General features: G+C 43.7%; 1 protein-coding gene across 4 annotated transcripts in view; it reads right to left on the minus strand.

The window, feature by feature from the left end:
- The window catches only part of LOC147642062 (protein MEI2-like 5), a 39,284-nt gene that overhangs the window by 1,701 nt on the left and 15,083 nt on the right, over positions 1-22,500 (minus strand). For all 4 annotated transcript variants that reach the window (XM_086802426.1, XM_086802418.1, XM_086802444.1 and 1 more), the window contains 8 exons: positions 16,962-17,367; positions 2,894-3,324; positions 2,599-2,757; positions 1,780-1,896; positions 1,519-1,670; positions 1,336-1,427; positions 753-1,025; positions 1-658 (listed from right to left, as the gene is read on the minus strand). The exon at positions 1-658 is cut by the window's left edge and continues 21 nt beyond it. In XM_086802426.1, the coding sequence (XP_086658552.1) occupies positions 1-658; positions 753-1,025; positions 1,336-1,427; positions 1,519-1,670; positions 1,780-1,896; positions 2,599-2,757; positions 2,894-3,324; positions 16,962-17,277 (2,198 nt within the window). In that variant the 5' untranslated portion in view covers positions 17,278-17,367. The remainder of the gene's footprint in view (positions 659-752; positions 1,026-1,335; positions 1,428-1,518; positions 1,671-1,779; positions 1,897-2,598; positions 2,758-2,893; positions 3,325-16,961; positions 17,368-22,500) is intronic.

Consider the following 22,500-nt stretch of genomic DNA (forward strand, 5'->3'; position numbering starts at 1 on the left):
ATGAGAGTGGTCCGCGTGTCTTTTCCTCGCAGTATACGTTCTATGTCCAGCTCATACTGTTTTCTATCATGTTGTGACACAGCATTGTCAGTTTTACGACCCCTGTCACGTTCAGTCACCCACTCAGACACCCCAGGCAGCATATCATGCAGTGCCTTTGCAAACGGGTTTCCTTTGAATTGTTGTTGTGCCATTAACCACAGACTAGGATAAGCACCACGGTCTGCCAACCCATTGCTCAATATGGCACTCGGACCATTGAAACTGCTTGAGCTATGAGACTCCATAGAATGCTTTATGCCAAATCCTACTGGTGCGCCTAGAGAGCCACTGGCCATTGAAAGAGGGGACGCATCAAAAGGTTCCTTAAAATATGCTTCATGCCTATCTAAGAGCGGAAAAGCTGTGATAGGAGCAGACCCCACGTGATGATGTGGAGATGAAAGAGCCCCACCAAGGAGATGGGTGTGTGACCCAACATCAGCATACGAAGCATGTTTCCCAAATTCATTAATACCATATGATAGCCCAACAGGTGATTGTGGCCACATAGCTGGAGGACCTTTATGATACAAAGAGTTCAAACTGCTGCACAAAAGCCCGTGGACTGGTAAGCTCTCCATTGAGCATGAAGGAGACAATGGAGTTGGCATATGATCTGACACAAAACATCCAACAAGAAGCTAAGATCACAGGCTTTGGGTGGTTATTCCATGCCTAAGTATCAAAACGCTTGACCACATGGTACTTGCCTAAGTTTGAAGATTCAAACAATGACATGCCATTGAGGCTAGCAGGGCCCATTTTCAGAAGATGATCGGAAAGCATTTGAGCCCTCAATGCCGACAGTGCTGCTGAAGGACTATATTGAACAGGTTCCACTATACCATTACCAAATTCCGAGAAAGTGTTTGATCGAGGATAGGATGTCGGGTGTATACCCAGCCCTGTGTACCCCAAAGATTGGCAAGCGTCAACTGCTGGATCCTTCTCAAGGAAAAGGCTGTCCATTGTGTCAACTTGAACTGAAATGTTATGCACGAAGAGTCAGTCGACAAAAGTGACATAAAATTCTCCATCCATAATGGACACAATCCCACACACACACACACACACACATAGTTTTTCCTAAGCTAGGATTGAATGGTTATGGAATATGCTTGGACAGAGAGGCATCAAAAAAAATCAGTGTGTGCAGAAGTATGAACTTGACAAAAGACACCAAGTGCAATATATTGCACACTTCCCCTACCATCTGACTAGTGTCGTATCATCAGTACACAAACATTTCTAAACTTATAACCATCCTCATGACAAAAGAGAAAACATTCAGACCTGGGGCAGACTTTGTAAGTGGAGAGCTTCCATGCTCCCTGAAAAGGAAACTTTCTTCTTGTTCTAGTTCAAATGTTAAGTGCTGATTCAGGCTGTGTTCAAAGCAAACACACCAAGGTGAGCACCAAGTTCCTGAAGTAAGGCTTCACACTCATGGAAACAGTTCAGTGATATTTAGTGTACCTTCTACGGGCACCACCTGGCCTACTAGGCTCCAGCTTAATGCGTTTGCCTGCAATGTCGCATCTATTTAAAGCTCTGAGTGCCGCTTCTGCAGATCTTACATCATAAAACTCAATAAATTTATGATGCCGCTTGTGTGGTGTTTCACGGATCTGTTCAAAGTAAATACTGACTACATCAAAACACAAGATCCTGACTACACATGGTTACATACAAAAGTCTGGTTAGGTCACAATTGTTCAAGGAAAAATAAGAGCTTACCTCCTTGACTTCACCATAAACTCCAAATATTTTCCGGAGGTCATCATTAGATACGGATGCATCGAGATTAAAAACAACTAGGGTGCCTTGGTTCACATCTTTATCAGAAGGGTTGTCCTGAACCATTGCCACATCACAAAACAAGTAAGGCAGCTGAAGTTGGCAGCAGCACCAAGAGGCTGTAAGGGTAGATGAAATAAGCAAAAGCACTAGCTGGCTTGTGCATATCAAAGAGCTCCTATGGTTTAGCCTTCAAATATAGGAGGAAAAACAGCCCACCACATGCTAAGGCCACTGCTAGTTTTGCAGAAATGCATATAGACGTTCAATAATTAAGATGGTCAATATGTGAAGTCTAATGCCCGGCATTTTTCGCTTTTGTGTTTTTTCCATGGTAGGCAGTAAAAGCATCTTGGAGAACTTACATGCAAGCCTCTCTCCTCATTTTCAAGACTAGTAATTCTCCAGCCAGATCCCCTTCAGCTGCCACATGGCCCTACAATAATTTACGATTTACACTCTTTGCCTGCTACACCTGTTAATTCCTCAATTTGGCCTCTGCAGGTTTACCCCTAAGGTGACTACCTTTCACGGTGGATTATAGGCAACTTCAACCATCTGTTTCTTAGCACTGTGGATTTCCCAGCCTACATTGCTCTACATTCTAAGAGTTTTCTTTTGGTCAAGTGGCTATCGCGATTCACACCACGCTGCCCATAAGGGGGCATAAATTCCAAACCTGAAACCTAAACGTATCTTACATAACCCACAACAAAGAAAAAAGATCGTGCCAAATTTTTTTAAGAAAAAACAAATCACCTTAGGGATTGAGAAATGTATGTCCAGTTTTCGACGCCTGAGGGCTTTGTTCTGAAGAGCTCGCATGGCATTTCTGGCAGCCCTGATGTCATAATATGATATCATGACAAAACCACGATGCTTGCAAGCAGTGTACAGAGTACGAATGTCACCATATTGCTGCTTACAAAGCAAGAAAGATCAACAAAGAAAGCCATGAAGAATTGCAATAAATCTAGTGTCGCGGGAAAATCATAAGCTACTGTGTTCACAAAAGACGTGCATCTTCATTCAGACTCCATGCTCAAACACGTACCTCAAAGAGGGCTCGTAGCTCTGTATCCTCAACACTGCTATTTATATTTCTTACAAATAGCGTTCTAGAAGGATGTTCACCATAAAAATGCTCTCCTACACCAGAAGCTGCTCCAGGTTGGGCAGTAGAACCTCCAGAGAGGGCCTCCACACTTTTCTTAGACCCTTTACTTAAATCTTGGGCATCACTTTCCAGCTCCAATCCCCCTCCACTGCTGAAAAGATCCAGTTCCTCATTCTCACCTGTGAAATTAGCAATAGCACTGCCATCCAGACCAGGAACAAAACTAGAGAAAAGCTCATCATCATCTGGAAGTAAACTCCCAATAGTTTTCCATTCGAGCTCCGAAAACAAGTCAAACTGGTGGTTCTTGCTCGGTTGAACACTTGATCCAACTTCAGCACTGAGTGGGTCTGGGGCTGAAAGCCTCACTGCAATACCAAAAAAACAAAGACAAATAAGCTCAAACTAAACAGGAAAATACTCCCAATAGTACTTCAGATAGTTCTTTAAGAGTCCCACTAGAAAGAATAAGATCTTGCCATTGGTACATTATCTAAAAGAGAGTGTTCATAAACATCATGCATGCCATGAAAACTTCCATGAACAAAAGGAAAAGACATAAGACAATTATATTAATATCTAAATGGACCAAATTGGCGCACGATAGCTTGACAACTCTCTCTCTCTCTCTCTCTCTCTCTCTCTCTCTCACACACACACACACCCCTTCATAAGCTCAAACTTAACAGGAAGCAGTGAGCATATAGCAAAAGCATGCCCAAACAAGAAGAAGCGTGATATTGTAAATGCACCAAAGCCCAATGTGCAAATGGTTCCCGATGTGCAAGGGAATACTTCACATAATAGCAAAGATAGGGTTGTATGTAAAGCTTGGAGACAGCTTAAGGATCATCCCGCTTTGTTTATGTTTGACGATTGTACAACTGAAAACTTCATATCTCTACACAAATGGCAGCCGCTTTGGGTATTGAAGTAGGGAACATGGGTCCTCAAATTGAAGCAGGGGCTACTTTTGTTGGTAAGGAAGTGCAGGTCACGCTAATCGTTGGCAAGTTGTGCATACACATTCAAGGCTATTTGGATCATGAAAACTTTCAGGTGGCGCCTTTGAATGATTGTGATGCATTGCTTGGAAAGCCTAGGCACACGCACATTGATACACGCAAGGCTTACAAGACCAACAAGATCACCTTCATGCATAGAGGCCGAAAGCATGTGATTAATGCTAGTGAAGAGGGTTACAAAAAATTTACAAGTGTCTTCTTTGATGACATCCTAATCTTCTCGAAGTTCGAAGAAGAGCATAGTCATTTGACTCTTGTTTTTGAAGAATTCCATAAGCACAGTCTTCATAAATCCAAAGAAGAGTGACTTCTTCTTGTCAGAGATACTATCTTGGGCATATTGTGTCCAAAGACGGAGTGTGGATGGATCTTGCAAAGATTGATACAATTCGGAATTGGCCTCAATTGAGATCGTTGCATGGGATCCGTAGTTTTCTTGGATTATGCTCTTACTACCGCAAGTTCATTCGGCAATTTGCATGGATTGCTTCTCCTTTGTATGACTTGACAAGGAAGAAGGCTATTTGAATGGACTGATGTTGAGAGAGGTACATTCCTCAAATTAAAAGATGCAACCACACATGGTCCAGTGTTGTTCATTCCAGATTTGCAAAAGCCATTCAGCGTGGAATGTGATGCATCTGGAAACTGCACAGGAGCTGTCCTAAATGAAGAGGAACATGTTGTGGCTTATGACAATCATAGATTGCATGATGTGGAGCTCTCTCTTGGCATTTATGAGAAAGAACTCTTGGTTGTAATTCATGCACTAGCCATATGGAAACATTGCCTTGTTGGGACTGATTTCACTGTGAAGACAGATTTTATGGCTGCCATGCTTATGGGATGGCCTTTGGCTGTCCCATAGGGCATCTAATGCAATTATATGCTTGCTAATGTACGACCTAGACTATGGTTGACGGCTACATGTACTTTATCTGATGAATTCTCCAAGTCGGTTAAGAGGACTGACTCCAAACTGACCTCTATGGCTCGGAAACTAACCTACGTAGCTCGTGCCTAACTGTCCTAGGACGACTGAGGGCTCACAATGGGGTCACGGCATATGACAAATATTCCTATAAAAAGGTACTATTCTATACAAATGTTTACACTGATGAGCATGCCAGTGTCACAGTGTACCCCAATGCAAGGTGCACGTGACAACCCATGATGGAAGATTTGTTCTTCCGATTATACTCCTCCTGTAACCAGCTGTTCAAACAAGATTGGTTCCGGGTTTCACCGCATAGACAAAGTGGGCGATGTGTGGAAATTCAAGTAAGTCTCTCAAGTGATGATAGTGTCTTGGAGACCAACTCCCTTTCAAGAATGACCTCATCATCAGGAATGACCTCATCAGTGTTAAGCAACTACTCTCGAAGATCTTGGATCTTCGTAAGATGATCAACCATGCTGTCCCCATCTTCCATGGATACATTTTCCAACTCCCATTTAAGAAAGGCAACTCTGGCCTCATTCTTAGCCTGGTACATGGTCTCCAAAACATCCCAAGCTCACCGTGACGTTCTGCAAGACGTGATGAAGGGAGAGAATTAGGGTTTCATGTGGGAGACATACACAGAGAAGAAGGGAGAGAGAGAGAGAGAGACATGTGGGGATAAGTCAACTCAATGTATGAGTGTGTGACTCCCCTATCACACATGTATATTTGCTCTAGTACACATAGTGCACTTAGTACATTAAAAGTACTAAGTGTACTATGTATTATAAAACTTATGGGCTAGTACACACTTTAAGGGTGCGCATAATGCCTTTACCCCAACAACCTCCCACTTAAAGGCAAAGTGCCCTTAAATGAAGGAAAAGAAAAATCAGCATGTACATGATAATATACAAGGCCATATCAAGGCTGAAACTGGCCTCATCCAATGCCCATCAAGTGTCTGCAATGAGCAAATCGTTCTGGAGGCAAACTCTTTGTCAACAAATCAGCCGGGTTGTCATCCGTATGAATCTTGACAAGCTGAATTTGCTTGTTCTCTATCACCTCTCTGATGAAGTGCTACTTCACATCCACATGCTTCGTCTTTGCATGAAAGACAGGGTTCTTTGCCAACTAGATGGCACTCTGACTATCACAACACAACAATGGAATATCCCGTGTATAACCCAAATCAACCACTAACCGAGATAGCCATAATGCCTCCTTGCAAGCCTCTGTGGCTGCAATATACTCGGCCTCTGTAGTAGATAAGGCAGTGCACTTCTGCATCCTGGATATCCATGACACAGCACCTCCTGTGAATGTAAACACATAACTGGTAGTAGACTTCCGGTTATCTGGATGACCGGCATAATCCGAATCCGTGTAACCATGCACTAATGCATCCTGTTTGCCGAAGCATATGCACATATCCTGTGTGCCCTTCAGGTATCTCATGACACCTTTCACTGCTTCCCAATGCTTCTTGCCAAGTTTGGCCATGTATCTAGAAACCACTCCCACTGCAAATGCAATGTCCGGCCTGGTAGCAACCATGGCATACATGAGACTGCCACAAGCTGAAGCATACGGAATCTTGGCCATATCAGCCCTGTCACTATCCGACTGTGGGCTGTCCATAGCACTGAGTTTCACATATGGAGGCAAAGGAGTACTAGTTTTCTTCCCCCCATCCATATTGAACCTCTGCAAAACTTTGCCAATGTATTCCTTCGGTTAGCAGGCCTTAACTGGCCAACGGTCGAAAGGCCGTAACAACAAGGGCAAAGGGAAGGCTTCATCGGAGAAGTCTTCCGAGAAGATGTCCGACTTAGACCGCGAGAAACTAAAGGCACAGAGGACCTATAATGATTGTGGCGAGAAAGGCCACTATTGGAGGCAGTGTCCCAAGCGGAGCACCGAGAAGGGTGCCGAATCCTCACCAGCAACCGTGAAGACTCCAGCTTTTGTGCACATGGAGGTTATGGACACCGGTGTTTCATTTTCTTCGTGTAAGGAGGTGGTTGGAGGACTCTCCGCTACGGATACTCGGGAGTGGATTCTCGACAGTGGTGCTTCCAGGCACATGACTCCTTCCTGTTCGGCTTTACAGGATCTCTGTAGGTATTCTGGTCACATTCTTACTAGGAATACATCCACTATCCCAGTTCACAATGAGGGCAGGTTGGAGATAGTTCCCGATGGCAGAGGGGAGAAGCTGTTAGAAGTCATCTCTTGTCTTTACTGAGACACCAGGGCCTCTGTTGTGGGTGTGCCCGCCCTTGTAGGTGTTTTCTCATTTTTCCCCACTCTCCGTAATGTTTCCCATAATTTTTCTCATTTTTTCCCACTCTCCGTATTTTTTCTCATTTTTCTATGGCTTGGGTGGCAACGCTGTGGTGGCAGGAGGTCTTAGTTGTTGGCCGACTACGGCTAAATGCCTACTGGAGGTAGCCGAATGTACTTGCACCGGTCGTGGACTTGTTTCCATGCAGGCCGACTGTTCAAACTTGGCCGACTAGGTGTAGGGGCTGGTCGTGGAGTTCATGCACCTGTCGGCTGTCCTAGAGCAGACCGACTGCATGCTTGGGGCCATATAAAATGGCCCCACAGCCCCCTTGCCACATTGTTTCATATTTGGGATCTTCTTTGTGTATATAGAGCAGAGTTACACGTGTCTATCTCTCTCCCTCTCTTGTGCTATTTTTTTGCATTGCGTTTGCTCTTGTGTTCCCAGATTTGGTCATCATCTCCGCTGCGTATTCTAACAGAAGCATTCCTCCCAGGTGTTGTATGTTCCATCACTTGGTTTTCATCTATTGTCAGTGCATCAGGTTTGCAAGACTAGCGTACGGGTGGAGTTTGATGAGCATTTTGTTGCTCTCTGGGACAAAGCAAAAGGCCAGGTAGTTTGGGAAGGTGGAGTGGAGAATGGAGTTTACAAACTTTCAGCACTTTCTCTCCCAGGTCCTCACTTTTGTGATGAGTGGCAGTCTGGTAATGGCCACTTAAGTGTGGATACGCTGCAGGTATGGGCTTTCCGGGACCAAATGGTGGATATCTTACCAGATGATGGCGGCAGTTGGCAGGAACTTTCCAATACAGATGATGGTAGTTCTCGTGTTCGTTAGTCAGAGGAAACTTTACAGGTAACCTATGCTCTGATGTCTCGTAGTATTCGGGACAAAGAAACTCATGTAGATGAGGAAGTTCTTTCCATGGGGACCTATTGGAAAGCCAGGCAGGTGGCAGTTGATTACTTGCAGAAGGAGGTGGATGTTGCACATTCTCCAGGCTTTGTGGTTTTTTTTACCAGGTGTGGGAGGCTGTTCTGTGGCTCCTGGCTGATCCAGACACTGGCTGACTGCTGGTCTGGGTGTCCTGGATGCTGGCCAACCGCCCCTGCTGGTCCACGTCTCCATCTGTGTGCTGGCCAACTGGAGATATGAGCAGGTCGTGAGCTTTTTGCTCTTGTTGGCTGCTTTTTGGGCTGGCCGACTGGCTCATAGGGGCCATATAAATAAGGCCCCTTGCCCCCACACATGTTGTATTCTTGTATTTCAGTATTCCTAGTGTATATAGTAGAGTCAAACGCCTCTCTCTCTCCCTCTCTATTGCTGTGTTTTTCTGCAGTGCACTTGCTCTTGTGTTTTCAGATTTTGTCTTCATCTCCGCTGCATATTCTGACAGGGATCTCCGGCTTTGGCACACCTTCTCCCCGACTTCTCCACCCCGCCACCCCCCTTTGAAGCAGACCATGCCTACCTCTCTCACACTCTTGAGTCTTACCTGCACACCACCCGTCCCTCCGCCACCACCCCCCATCTCACATTACACCTAGGTCCATTTTGATCACGAGCTTGACCTTGTTTACTCCAACCACATCTACCGCCAACTCCAGGATGTGGAACCTATTGTCCACCTACCCACCCTCACATCACTGCTCACCACCATATTCCACACATCTGCCACCACTACGTTCATCTACACGCGACGGTCTACCACCAAGCCACCTTGCGGTTCCATGCCCCAAAACTGTTGGTATGATGACGAATGCCGAGCCAAACGCTCCAGTCTTAAGCATGAGGTACGGACTGGGCAAATCACAAAGCACCAAGCGCAACAGATTTCTCAACGGCTCACCCAGCACGATGGTCTACCGCCAAGCCACCTTGCAGTTCCATGCCCCAAAACTGTTGGTATGGTGACGAATGCCGAGCCACACGCTCCCGTCTTAAGCATGAGGTACAGATTGGGCAAATCACAAAGCGCCAAGCACAACAGATTTCTCAGCGGCTCATCTACACACGGCGCTCTACTGCCAAGCCTCCTTGCGGTTCCATGCCCCAAAACTATTGGTATGATGACAAATGCCGAGCCACATGCTCCCGTCTTAAGCATGAGGTACAGATTGGGCAAATCACGAAGTGCCAAGCGCAACGGATTTCTCAACAACTCACCCAATGCAAGAAACGGGATTTCTACGCTCGGAAAGAGGATGAGTTATACCGACTTTCCTTAGGGCCAAATTGCAAAGAGGCCTAGAGGAAACTCCGAGAACATCGCCCCCCAACACCTATCACCTACCCGGACACACGGCACTCCTATGCACACTCCCTCTATCATATCCCCCATCAGCCACCCCTACCCTCACCACCTCCACCTTATTCACAGAGGGCATGGTCCTCGAGGGTATTCGTAGACTACATAATGGGCGAGCCCAGGATCATGAGGGACTCACTGCTAAGTACATCTCGCATGCCGATGATACCTTGGTGCCCCTACTAGTGTAACATGCGGAAGCTTCGGAGAAGGATCGGTAACTTCAATGCTCAGAAATCAGCACTCTTTTCGCGACGGAATTAACACACAAACTGAATGAAGATGTGCAGAAAAAGAGAGAGAGAGAGAGAGAGAGAGAGAGAGAGAGAGAGAGAGAGAGAGAGATGAAAGATATATTAACGTCTACGAGAGGCCAAAGTCAGCCTATGAGACAAAAAATAATACAACTGTGTTCTTTCGGTCATCGGAAGAAAAGAAAAAGAAGGAAAAGGAAAAGAAAGAAAAGAAAAAGTGTGCATGGGTCTGAGAGTTTTTTGCCACCATGATTTAGACTTGTGCAATCCCCACACCTTATTGGCCTTGGCTGAAACCCAATCTTTCTCTGATACGAGCTTATGATAGACCTAGTTAGCTGAAAGTGATATCAAGTCACCAGATTTACATAGTGCCCAATCAAGCCAAGGCTGATCTGCAGATGGCCGAGGCAATGGAGTAAAAGGCTCAACTGCATGCATGATGTCAACCCATAGTGGCTGAAATGTCCGAGGAACCCTAAAGTGATGCCGAATACGACGAAACGAATATGGCCTGTCTCACGACCAGGTATCACAACATCTCGGATTCTAACCAAGCCTAACCTGACCATGCGGTTGAGTCGTATGCGTGAAGCATCTCTGTCTTGCCAAACAATGACACACGACTCCACAAATGTTTCAAACTGCAAAGAGTTCAAAAGTAGTCTTTCATGACCAGGATCCCACCGAGCCAACAGTAGCACTTCATGCCAAGAAAGGAGAATATGCGATAAAATGTGAGATGAGCGAATACGGACAAGATGAGCCGCATTCACAATGTCCCACCAAGAAACCTACACACGTGTCCGTCCATGTGACAATCCCTCCAACTCAATCAAGTCACGAGCCATGAATACCCACATATCCTGAAAAAGCACCCACCTACGCGCCACCATATGCAAGCAGACATCCAGTAAAGCAGCCCCACCCATTCTTTTGGGCGTCGTAATGTGATTCCAAGCTATCCATGTTTGACCCATAATATTTCCTTGCCTCTTCCACAGCATAAACCGAATGGAAGCAACCAAACGGAGAAGAGATTTGTGCGTCCAAGGTAACAAAGGCAAAAAATAGGAAATCATGCTAAGCATAATAACCTGAGCTACCTTAACCCTCACGTGCATAGGCCACCCTTGAGCTTTCCAATACACAAATTTATCCGAGATCCGAGCAAAAATCCAAGCAAGAAGCGCTTGGGGGTCCACATCCACACCCACAGGATACCCAAGATGACGAACAATGTCTCTTGTATGCACCACACGGCCTTGCCACCCTAATGCCTCAAGATCTACAATGAGGGCTGATTTTGTTGAATTTATTTTCAGCCCAGAAGCCAATGCAAAATTATTCCAAGCTTCCATTGCTCGATCTATATTGGCTTTTTCGGCCCTGAGAAACATAAAAGTGTCATCCACAAGGGCTTGAGCAACCAATTGCTTGCCATGAGGGAGATGCAAACCAACCACTTCACCATGCGATGCCATAGCATCTAGGCGAGATAACATAGGATGAGTGGCAATGGCAAAGAAAAGAGGGCTAAGAGGACAGCCTTGCCGGAAAGAACGGGTGAGAGAAATACCATCCGAAAGTCTTCCATTGAGCATAATCCGCGTGATAGAGCCAGAGCCAAGTAAATGCACCAAATTAGCCATTTTGGGACCAAAGCCCATGGCTGTCATTAACTGAGAAAGGAAAGACCAGCTGACATGATCAAAAGCTTTTTCAAGATCCAGCTGCACCATCACAATCTCTTGCTTCTTTGCCTTGGCATAATCCACTCCAATTTGAACATTAAGAATATTATGCAAAATATTCCTGCCATGCACAAATCCATATTGATATGGATGAATAAGAGTAGGAAGCACCTTCTGCAAGCGATTGGCAAAAATCTTTGTAAAGATTTTATACATAATACCCATAAGTGAGATCGGGCGCCATTGAGCCAAAGAAAAAGGCGAAGGAACTTTGGACAACAAACGAAGTATGCCCAACTTCCAATCGGCAGGCATATATCCCTCATCCCAAACCCTTTGACAAATTAGCATCAAAGGCTCAAGCTGATCAGCATATTTTCGAAAAAACTCATTTGTCAAACCATCCCAACCAGGGCTCTTTCCCATGGGAAGTTTGGAGAGAAGAGCTTCCACTTCCCCTTGAGTAACAGGAGCATCAAGCTGAACCGCCACATCAGGGTCAACTTGATATCGTACTTCAGCAAACAATGACTCCCTTGGAGCCAGGACAGCCGGCAAGACATCCTCTCGAGGGGCAAGCAAATCTTCATAAAACCTGATGCAATGCTGAATAACCTCAATGAGTAACAAGGTTGCCTTGGGCATCCATCAGCCTAACAATATTCTCACGCATATGTTTTTGATGCAACTTATCATAGAAGCGATGAGATTGACAGTTAGCATCCCGCAAAGCATTAAGACGTGCAAGTAGTTTAAAGCGAACATATTGTGCTTCCTGCACCCTAGATAGCTCCTTTTTCAACCATTCTATGGCATCCACAACTTCAGCATCCATAGAGTCAGTAAACATAAACGCCTGCAAGCCCTTTAAAAGCGACTCAAGAAGAGCCACATGCTGTTTTTTGTATAGGGGCATTAGCAAGACCATAATGCCGCGCTAATTTCCGAGTGTTGGTAAGAAACACTGGCCAAGCATGATATTCAGCCATGGACACTCTTGTGGAGAAATGTCGTATCAACTGACGCATACAAACATCAAAAACTTCATGCTCCAAAAAAGTGTGATTTAAACGCAAAGGCAAGCGTCCCAACAAGCCTTTATATGCATCCACAGGATGATAGACCATTTCAAACACAAGCGGCCAACGATCCGAGAAAACCTGTTACTGATCAACCATCATAGTAAGAACCTCTGGCAAAAAGAGATCTTGATGTAAAATATACATCCTATCCAATCTAGCATAAGTGCCCCGAAACTGTTGTGAGGCATAAGTGTAACCCCTTTCATCTGGATGCAACCAAGACCACATGTCTTGTTTTAGCGACCTTGCTGCAAAAGCCTCCCACGCCAATCTCTCCGAGCCATCCATTACAGAATGAGGCGACGTGGCTTACTCCCTGGAGACACACATATTAAAGTCTCCCATCACAAAGCCAGGATGAGAGATTGAAAGAGCACACAAGTCATTCCACAGCAAACGACGTGCACGAGCATTATTTGGAGCATACACCCCTAACAACCATAAAGGCATATCATCCCAAACAATCGGTATCACTAGAAATCTTCCATGAACATCTTGAATCACAAGAGAAGGCTGAAACTGCGAATGAACAGCAAACATAACACCTGACTGGGAAGCAGGATGTCCGCTATAGAAAACATGAAACCCCTTATATACATAGGCTTTGCCAGCCAACTTATGCTGCTTATGTTCAACTACACACAAAACATCCCAACCATGACAAAAAGTTGTACGCCAAAGCCTGAACTGCTTTTGGCGCGAAGAAACACCCTTTACATTCCATTGTACAATTTTCATAAGCCTTCCCAGAAAAGGAATCAACAAGGCCGTATACTAGGCCCAGGACAATCTGCCAAATCACGAACCTTTTGAAGCATTGCATTTTTAGACATGGTATTTATGATCTCAGACTGCCCTTGGAGTTTCCGAGCACGTGCCGAAGGGTAATGACCATCCCATGGCGAGATGACCTCACCCTTCGAGCCAAACACAAAAGGCAATTGTTGTTGTGCTTCTTTTGTTAGGCGACTTCTAATAGGATAGCGTTCTACTCTATCCACCCCAAGAGCCCCTGTACCCTGAGAAAGTTGGCCTCCCGGCCTCTCAATCCTGGTCTATTGCTGGGCACCTGAACCCAAAGGGCGACGAGCATATGTATGTAAGGGCCCCTGATGAGTACGCAAAGGCCCCCGCCAAACAGCATCTGAGAAATCCCTCCGCGGGGCAACAAAATCGTGTCTTTTTACCACGTACTTCCACCCATGGCTGCTCAACCTCATTTTGAACATCCACATGTACATGCATGTGCTGGGCATCATGTAAAGGAGCATCATGCTCATCTTCCACAGGCAACTGCCCATCAACGATATCCTTGGTAGCAACAACTTGTTCTTTCTTAGGACATTTGGAGACAAAGTGGCCCATCTCACCACATTTGAAACAGTGGCCAGCAAATGTATCCCACCTCAATTCATACATTAAAGGTTGCAGCCCAGCCATATTGACACGCAAATGTGTCGGCCTAGGTCTCCCAGTATCCCACAACATGCATAGACGATTTCGGTTTCTAGATGTCAATCGAGGCACCACCAAGACATCATCGATACCTCACATGAGACCTGGTAAAACATGCCAAAACATTGGTGGGAATTGTTTCACTTCAACCCAAACTGGGCAAGCCTGGCGCAACATATCTTGGTACTCTGCCATAGGCTTCCACGGAACCACATGAACCAACTGCCCATCCAAAAAGAGTGGCACCTGCTCCAAGACTGCCCTACGGGCTTCCGAAGTGCAAAAAAGTATTTCATAAAAGCCTCTCGGACCATCATAAATCTCCTCAAGTGCCTCAGGCGACACCAAGCGGTCCAACCATGCTCTCAGACGAGGCAACAACGGAATATGCCCAGTAAAGAAGAAGATAGCAACACGATCATGAAAATCTCCTACCTGTTGTAGCAACAAAGGAGTCTCCATGCATACATCAGCCACACCACCATTATCTACTGTAGCCATTTGCACGCTATTTGCCTTCACATATTCTTGTAGAAGCTCACCAGTGATCTGCAGCAAACGTGCAAACTCCGGAGAAGGTACCTGAGAACTTTCCTCTGCATTCTCTCCAACATTCACCGGAGTGTAGCTTGCATCAACATCAAGCCTTTGACGTTTTTGTTGCTCCGAGGCATCTGAAGCATAACCCACATCCTTCTCGATCATCTCCTCAATAAGATCCATGTTAAGGCTATTGGCAGCCACGCCACCAACAGCAGCAACCGGGTCATCCAAATCCATGTACAAAAGCAAAGAAAACCCAGTCTCTCTCTCTCTCTCTCTCTCTCTCTCTCTCTCTCTCTCTCTCTCAAGGAAAACCCTAAAACAGTAGCTTTGCTGTAGGCAAAACCCTAAAACAGCAGCTGTAAACCCCAGACAGCAACAAAACCTCTGTTCGAAACCCTTTTTTTTTAAAAAACTGTTTTGCTGCAGGAAAAAACCCCTAAAACAGCACGTGTAAACCCTAAAACAGCAGCAAAATTTCTGATTGAAACCCTAAAATAGCATCTTTGTTGCAGACAAAAACCTAAAACAGCAGCTATGTTGCAGACGAAACCCTAAAACAGCAGCTCTGTTACAGACGAAACCCTAAAACAGCAGTCCTGTTGCAGACGAAACCCTAAATCAGCAGCTCTGTTGCAGACGAAACCCCATGAGAAAGCAGAGCTGTTGAAGCGCTGGAACCAGAGGCATGGCGACTCTCTCTCTCTCTCTCTCTCTCTCTCACTCTCTCTCTCTCTCTCTCTCTCTCTCTCTCGATCGGTTCTGGCCAAGGCGGGTATCAACATTAGCTGATCACAGCATATCTCACTCTACACAGGATCATCTGTTGATCACATGTACAGTCAAATGTTTTCATTTTACTTTTTCTTTCAGTTTTCCATGGCTCAGTATATCCATGGTACCATTGTATTACTTTTGGTCTCATAGGCCCTTGGGGTCTTCCGTAGACATTAATATAACTGTCTTTCTTTCTCTCTCTCCATTTATATATATATCCAATCCGTATTGGCTAAGGACGGCATCATTATTAGATAATCATGGCTAGTTTCTCCCGTACACGGTGACACGCTGATATCACATCTGTATACACTAGTGATAGTCGTTATTCCTTTTCTCTCAGTTACTTTTTCCATGGCTCAGTATATCCATGGTATCATTGTATCACTTATGGTCTCATGGACCCTTGGGGTCTTTTGTAGATGTTAATCTCTCTCTCTCTCTCTCTCTCTCTCTCTCTCTCTCTCTCTCTCTCACCCTAATTCGATGCCACATAAAGCATGCTTCTGCATTTAGGGCAAGGTTTAGGTCTGCAAATCAGCCCACACACCAACGCCCATCAGTTCCCAGGCAAAGCGCCCAAGGGTTAGACAATAATACCAGGAATAGAGTTAGAAGGCAAGAGGCACAGCCTGGTGGCCAGTAGAGGGAGAGCAAATGGTGGCATCTTCTCACAGTCGAACCCCCTCCTTACTTCACCATGGAGATGTTTTTTTCTGAAGGTAAGGGGTGGCCGTACATGCACCCTCCACCTTGTATGTGTGGGTGAGAGACGTAAGATGGCACCTCACACCTGCTTTAGTGTCCTCTCACGATTGTGAGGTCCATGCAAATAGGCACCCGTTCTCTTATACACTCATTATTGAGTACAGTGCCCGTTTAAAAAGGTGTCCGCCCACTCATTAATGGGGTACGAGGTGGTATTGCATGAATGATTAGGAGAAATCTCAACCTTCGGGGTTGTCTGATCAAAGAGGTGAAGTGTAAGAGGTAAGACAACCCCTTCATTGAGTAAAAACAAGACATTAAAGAGTTCAGATGTCAGGGAAATCTACTGGTTCTCAAAGACATGAATGCACACTCTTGCTACTCTGCAACTGAAAGCACGTGATAGATATAACACGGGAGAGGGAGCCAGACCGAGAACCCTGATTCACATGAGAACAAAATGCCTTAACAGATGAGATGACTGGCATCAAATACAGTGAAGCAGTATCATCAATTCCCCTGCAAAGACTCCACTGCTGAAATTTCAAAAATTAGACTAGGTTCACACATATGAAGCCATAATCCGAGATCAGGAAGCATTTGGACTATAAGAGGGCCGGGCAGGGAGCAAATTGAGCAGCACAAGCACCCCAAATATATCAAGCAATCATGTGCAGAAAAGGCCATCAATTTGGAGAAGATTTGGTGTAGTCGGAGCAGCTAAAATATTCCTGGGCAGGCCAACCAGGACTCAGCAGGGCCTGCCTGCTTTGGCATCCCAAAACACACATAGAACAGCGAAATAGGCTATTAACACTTGTGCACTAGTTCATTCCAATCATTACATTTTTAATAGGTTCAAAATTTAAAGAATTTTGCAAGGTCATTAGAAATGAGATTACAAAAATAGAGAGCTTACACTTATTTTGTAGAAGTGCTGATAATCTATCCTCAAAATCCCAACAATATCCATTTGTTTCACCCACCGAGTTGAACTGTGTGGACGAAGTGTGTCCATGAGAAGCATAATCAAAGCCAGGCATTTCACGAGATGCAGCCCAAGAAGCCGATAACAAGTTTGCATCCCTCTCCAGGCTAAAAACACAGTTACCAGACTCATCCACCTTGTTGTTGGAAGACCCTTTCAGCCATTCCTCTCCAGGATAAGACCAATCTGCCTGTGCAGCTTTAGGTATCATAACTGAAAAATCTGCAGATCCACTTCCTGGAGCCATCTGCTCCTTACTCAGCTGTTGTCTCAGATTCTATTTACTAATCAAGCACATGTGCCATTGCTTGAGTCTTCAAAGCCATGTGCATCAAAACTGAAAACACAGCAAATGAGTGACAAGCATTAATGCACAAAAAACAAGTAGCTAGCAAAACTAGGGGTATAACTTGAAACATGGAAGCAGCAGCACAACTGAGCAAAAAACCCAACTATAAGAGAGAGAGAGAGAGAGAGAGAGAGAGAGAGAGAGAGAGAGAGAGAGAACCAAACAGTGTTGGGTCCCAGGGCCAGCTCTGTAAGATCTCCCAAGATCTCCCTTAACACAAGTAGAAAGATGAGTACCAAATAGAAGGGGTGCAGGCTAGCTCACCTCCCAACCGTAGGTCTTAATCCATAGACCATCCCCGATCCCTTGGGCTAAGGCCTCCGTGGATCGTGTCCCACACCTAGGCACAAGCCTCCCGCCATCCAACCACACCGGTAGGATACAAAACAATACAGTCCATCCACACGATAGGCTCACCCCACTTATATAGCCTCAGTCAACCTATAAATAGCTGTTGACTCATAAATAGCTATAACTTATGGGATAACACTTATAAACCTTAATTATAGCCATGGAAGCATTCCTCTTCAACAACGGAATGAAGATGAAAAGGAGCTAGCACACTCACACGGGAAGTTGCACTTGGAGGTGTACATTGCTGATCTAGATGTTGTGACTGCATGCCCTTAGTCTTGGCTCTCTTGTCTTTGGTCTTGGCTCTACATCCCACTGTGAATGCTCATGAATGACCCTTGACCTACCTTTACATAGGAATTTTGATGAGTAGTCGTATTCAAGTCAGCCAACCATTTTCAAGTCCAAAAACATCAACAAAAATGTCATAAAATGTGTTCATATTATGCCAAAAATATGACCTAGGCACCTCTAGGCACTTATAGGGTTGTCAAAACTACTCCAAACTGCCCATATAGCCTCTCACTTTGCCCTTCGGGCGGCCACAAGAAATAATCATGTCTACATGGCACCAGATTAAGGTGTATTCACTATGAAGAAGTGTGCTTAATGATGATTAACACTAACCTACAAAGAATAACGCTAATCACATGTGCAATGATGACATAGAGTAGAAAGAAGTAGAAGAGAGACTCTTTACCTAATCTACTCCTACATATATTACTGAATGAATGAGTAATTACAATCATTGCAGATCATAAATCGGAGCTGACTCTTGAACGCTATGCATAAACTACGTGCTTATTGCCTTCCTCTGAAAAACGTTGATATGGAGGTGTACTTTGCAGATCCAGATGTTGTGACTAGTCATTGCATGCCCTTAATCTTGGCTCTCTTGCCGTTGGTCTTGGCTCTGCATCCCCCGTCGCAAGATGCTCATGAATGACCCTTGACCTACTTATATATAGGGATTTTGATAGCAAGTCGTATTCAAGTCAGCCGGCCATTTTCAAGTCCAAAAACATCAACAAAAATGTGTGTTCAAAGTACGCGCAAAATATGTCCCAACCATTGGTGCACATCCTAGGCACCTCCAAGCACATATAGGGTTGTCAAAACTACTTGAACTACCCATATATAGCCTCTAACTTTGCCCTTTGGGAGGCCGCGCAAAATATGTCCCAACCATTGGTGCACATCCTAGGCACCTCCAAGCACATATAGGGTTGTCAAAACTACTTGAACTACCCATATATAGCCTCTAACTTTGCCCTTTGGGAGGCCGCAAGAATTAATTGTGTCTACATGGCACTATATTCAGGTGTGTACTCACTATGCAAAAGCGTGCCTAATGATTAATAACACTAAGCTACAAGGATAAACTAATCTTGCTGTTGGTAGTCTCTGCATCCCCCATCTCTGAATGCTTATGAACAGCCCTTGACCTACTTGTATATAGGGATTTTGATAGCAAGTCGTATTTAGGTCGGCCAGCCATTTTCAAGTACAAAAACATCAACAAAAATGTCATTAAATGTGTTCACACTATGCCCTCAACATGTCCCAACCATTGGTGCTTGTCCTAGGCACCTCCGAGCACCTGTACGATTGTCAAAATTATCCAAACTGCTCATATACAACCGCTAACTTTGCCCTTTGGGTGGCCGCAAGAAATAATCATGTCTACATGGCACCAGATTCAAGTGTACTCACTATGTAGAAGTGTGCTTAATGATGATTAACACTAAGCTACAAAGATTATTGCTAATCACATGCACAACAATGACAGAGAGTAGAGAGAAGTAGAACAGAGAGACTATAGTATGTGCATACAGAATTATGCCATTCGGCCTAACAAACTCCCTACCAATTTTCAAAGATTATAATGTGCACATCATTTTTTATTTTTTATTTTTATTTTTTCCCCACCTAGCCGTAGGCCCAAGATCCTCCCGTAGTTACCATTTTTCACCTCCCATAGGTGCTTTTTATCCACCTGTAGCCTGTAGGCAATGCCGCCGAGGAAGCACCATATGGGGTTTTGAATCCAAGACCTCCTAGTCCTAGACAAACATCTCTACCACTTGAGCTATCACCTCATTGGCATAATATGCACATCATACAAGGATTATCTTTGGAAATCCCTCAAATTCTTTATTGATAAACTTTGTGTCAATTCCAAACCTAGCTTATCTTAGAAAAGTCTTTGAAAGATGCAAACTCTTAAATGCCAATTTTGGGTTGAACATCATGTGAGCTTGACACTTTATCTACAAGAATGGCATTTCAATTGGTGATAGCAATATCCAGACATTAACAACGAAAAAATATGAACTTACGCGCAACAAGCGATTTTGCAAAAAAAATAATGAAAAAAGATTTTTGTGTAATTATGGATTTTGATTGAACCCATAGGATATCAAGGTTGTTGGCGGCAACACCTTTGTCCCAACATGATGGAACACAAATTGAGAATGACACAAAAATGATCGATGTTAAACTCAAAATTATGCATCCTAATGTATTTCGTGCCCCTCTCTTTCAAAAAGAAAATTACTTATACATGGGATTCTTGTAACCACCCTCGTGTGTAACTCCACTAGCCACTACTTGCTATGTGATAACTACCATTTCTTGAGTGATATGTACTAGTGATGCTCTCTATCTCATGGCTACTCGTCGGACATGTTCGGACTATGGGCGGTTAAATACTAGTCAACATTTGAAGCATTGCTGATTTATACCATTGCACAAAGCGAAGCCAAATCATGCTCATTAGAAGGCTGAGGGTGAATGTTGAAAGTAAGAGTGTATAGGGATGGGTGATTGGGTGGGTAGGGGGGCGGGGGGGAGGGAGGTGTGTGTGTGTGTGTGTGTGTGTGTGTGTGTGTGTGTGTGTGTGTGTGTGTGTGTGTGTGTGCGCGCGCGCGCGCGTGTAAAGCTAAGCAAATTGTACCTCACTTCGCTAAATTTTGTAGATATAATAATTAACAAATCCATCAAACTTCAAAATTGAGTTATGTGAGACAATAATTTTGGTAGTATTATGTGTTAAAGACTCAAAAAAACATGTTACAACCTTAGTGATAAATGTCACATCATTCTCCAAACCATCATTTGTCATGTACTTTAATAAGTTGGATGAGCTTTAATAAGATTTGAAAACATTTTACCTAGGGGTAGCGCCTCACTTGTGTTCATCCAACGGAAAAGTTTGATTAGAACCAAATACTCCTATTGAGTATGCAAGCTTTATAAGCATTACCTAGTTGTTATCCATGTCAAGGTAAAACTTAGCCCAAATCAAGTAATTTTAAGCTACAAAAGCTTCATCCTATCCCTTTGTATTGCATTTTATTGCTATATGTGTTAATTGTGTCGTCATATTATTAAATATTCATGCTGTTAGACTCATCTGAGAGACCCAAACTCTTGCCAAGCAACCAATCAGACCATGACACACAGAAGCCAAAAACACTCTTGCACCACCTAGACATGTAGCCTCACATATATCTGAGTGCAGAAAAGCTCCAACATGCCAAGACACCTGCCAGAACCAAGACCCTAGCTTGTACTTCATCTCCCATAGGCAAGGCAACTAGGATAACTTCTCAAAGACTAGCATTTGCCAAAGAAGCTCTCTCTCCACAACCTGTTGAGAAGCTCCCAGAGGAGCTCCACTCAGATGATAGATAAGGATTAATGATAGATAAGGCGATGGAAAAGATGCCCTATGGAGTAATGGTGGAGTGCACACCAGAGAGCCTTGAGTTGATGATGTTCAACTCCAAGCTCGTATCCAGATTATAGAGAGCAGAATCATGATGTTGGCCAACATGTGGTATTTACTGGTTTTGGGCACCTCGCTCCTATGTTTGTTGTACATAGATCTCTCTGCTAAGGGAATAAATAATATATTCAAAATTTACAAACATATATATGTGTGTATGTGTACGCGCGCGCATGCACGCATGTGTACATACATACATACATACAATGTGAAATTTGCATGTCCGCTAATAGGGCTGAATTATATACTTAGATGAATCCAAGAACATGCCCAAATTCACCTTTTAGGAACGTGCATGTTATATACTCATGGTAGTCAACCCACAAGACTATATAACTATCAACTCCATTATGCATAGTATGGACTAGATACTACGACATCCCCACTAACGTCATCAGTGCCCAATAGTGGGTGTAGAACTCTGTATCAAGATATGCTCTCACACACGCACTCCACACACACACACACACACATAAGAGCATATATTCACACAAAGGCCTTCGTACTAAGCATATATATATATGTGTGTGTATGTATGTATGTATGTATGTACATACATACATACATAAATATATATATGTATATATATGTATATATATATATATATGTATATGTATATATGTATATGTATATATGTATATGTATATATGTATATGTATGTATGTACATATATATAAATATATATACATATATGTATATATATGTACATACATATATATACATACATGTATATGTATGTATATGTATATATATATACATATATGTATATATGTATATGTATGTATGTACATATATACATATATGTATATGTATGTATGTATATACATATACATATATATATATATATATATGTATATATGTATATGTATGTATGTACATACATATACATATATTTTTTTTTATATGTATATGTATGTATATACATACATATACATATATACATATATGTATGTATGTACATATATGTATGTATGTAC

The sequence above is a fragment of the Cibotium barometz genome, chromosome 1 (assembly GCF_041138505.1).
Source record: "Cibotium barometz isolate CiBa-2024 chromosome 1, ASM4113850v1, whole genome shotgun sequence".
NCBI classification, from domain to species: domain Eukaryota; kingdom Viridiplantae; phylum Streptophyta; class Polypodiopsida; order Cyatheales; family Cibotiaceae; genus Cibotium; species Cibotium barometz.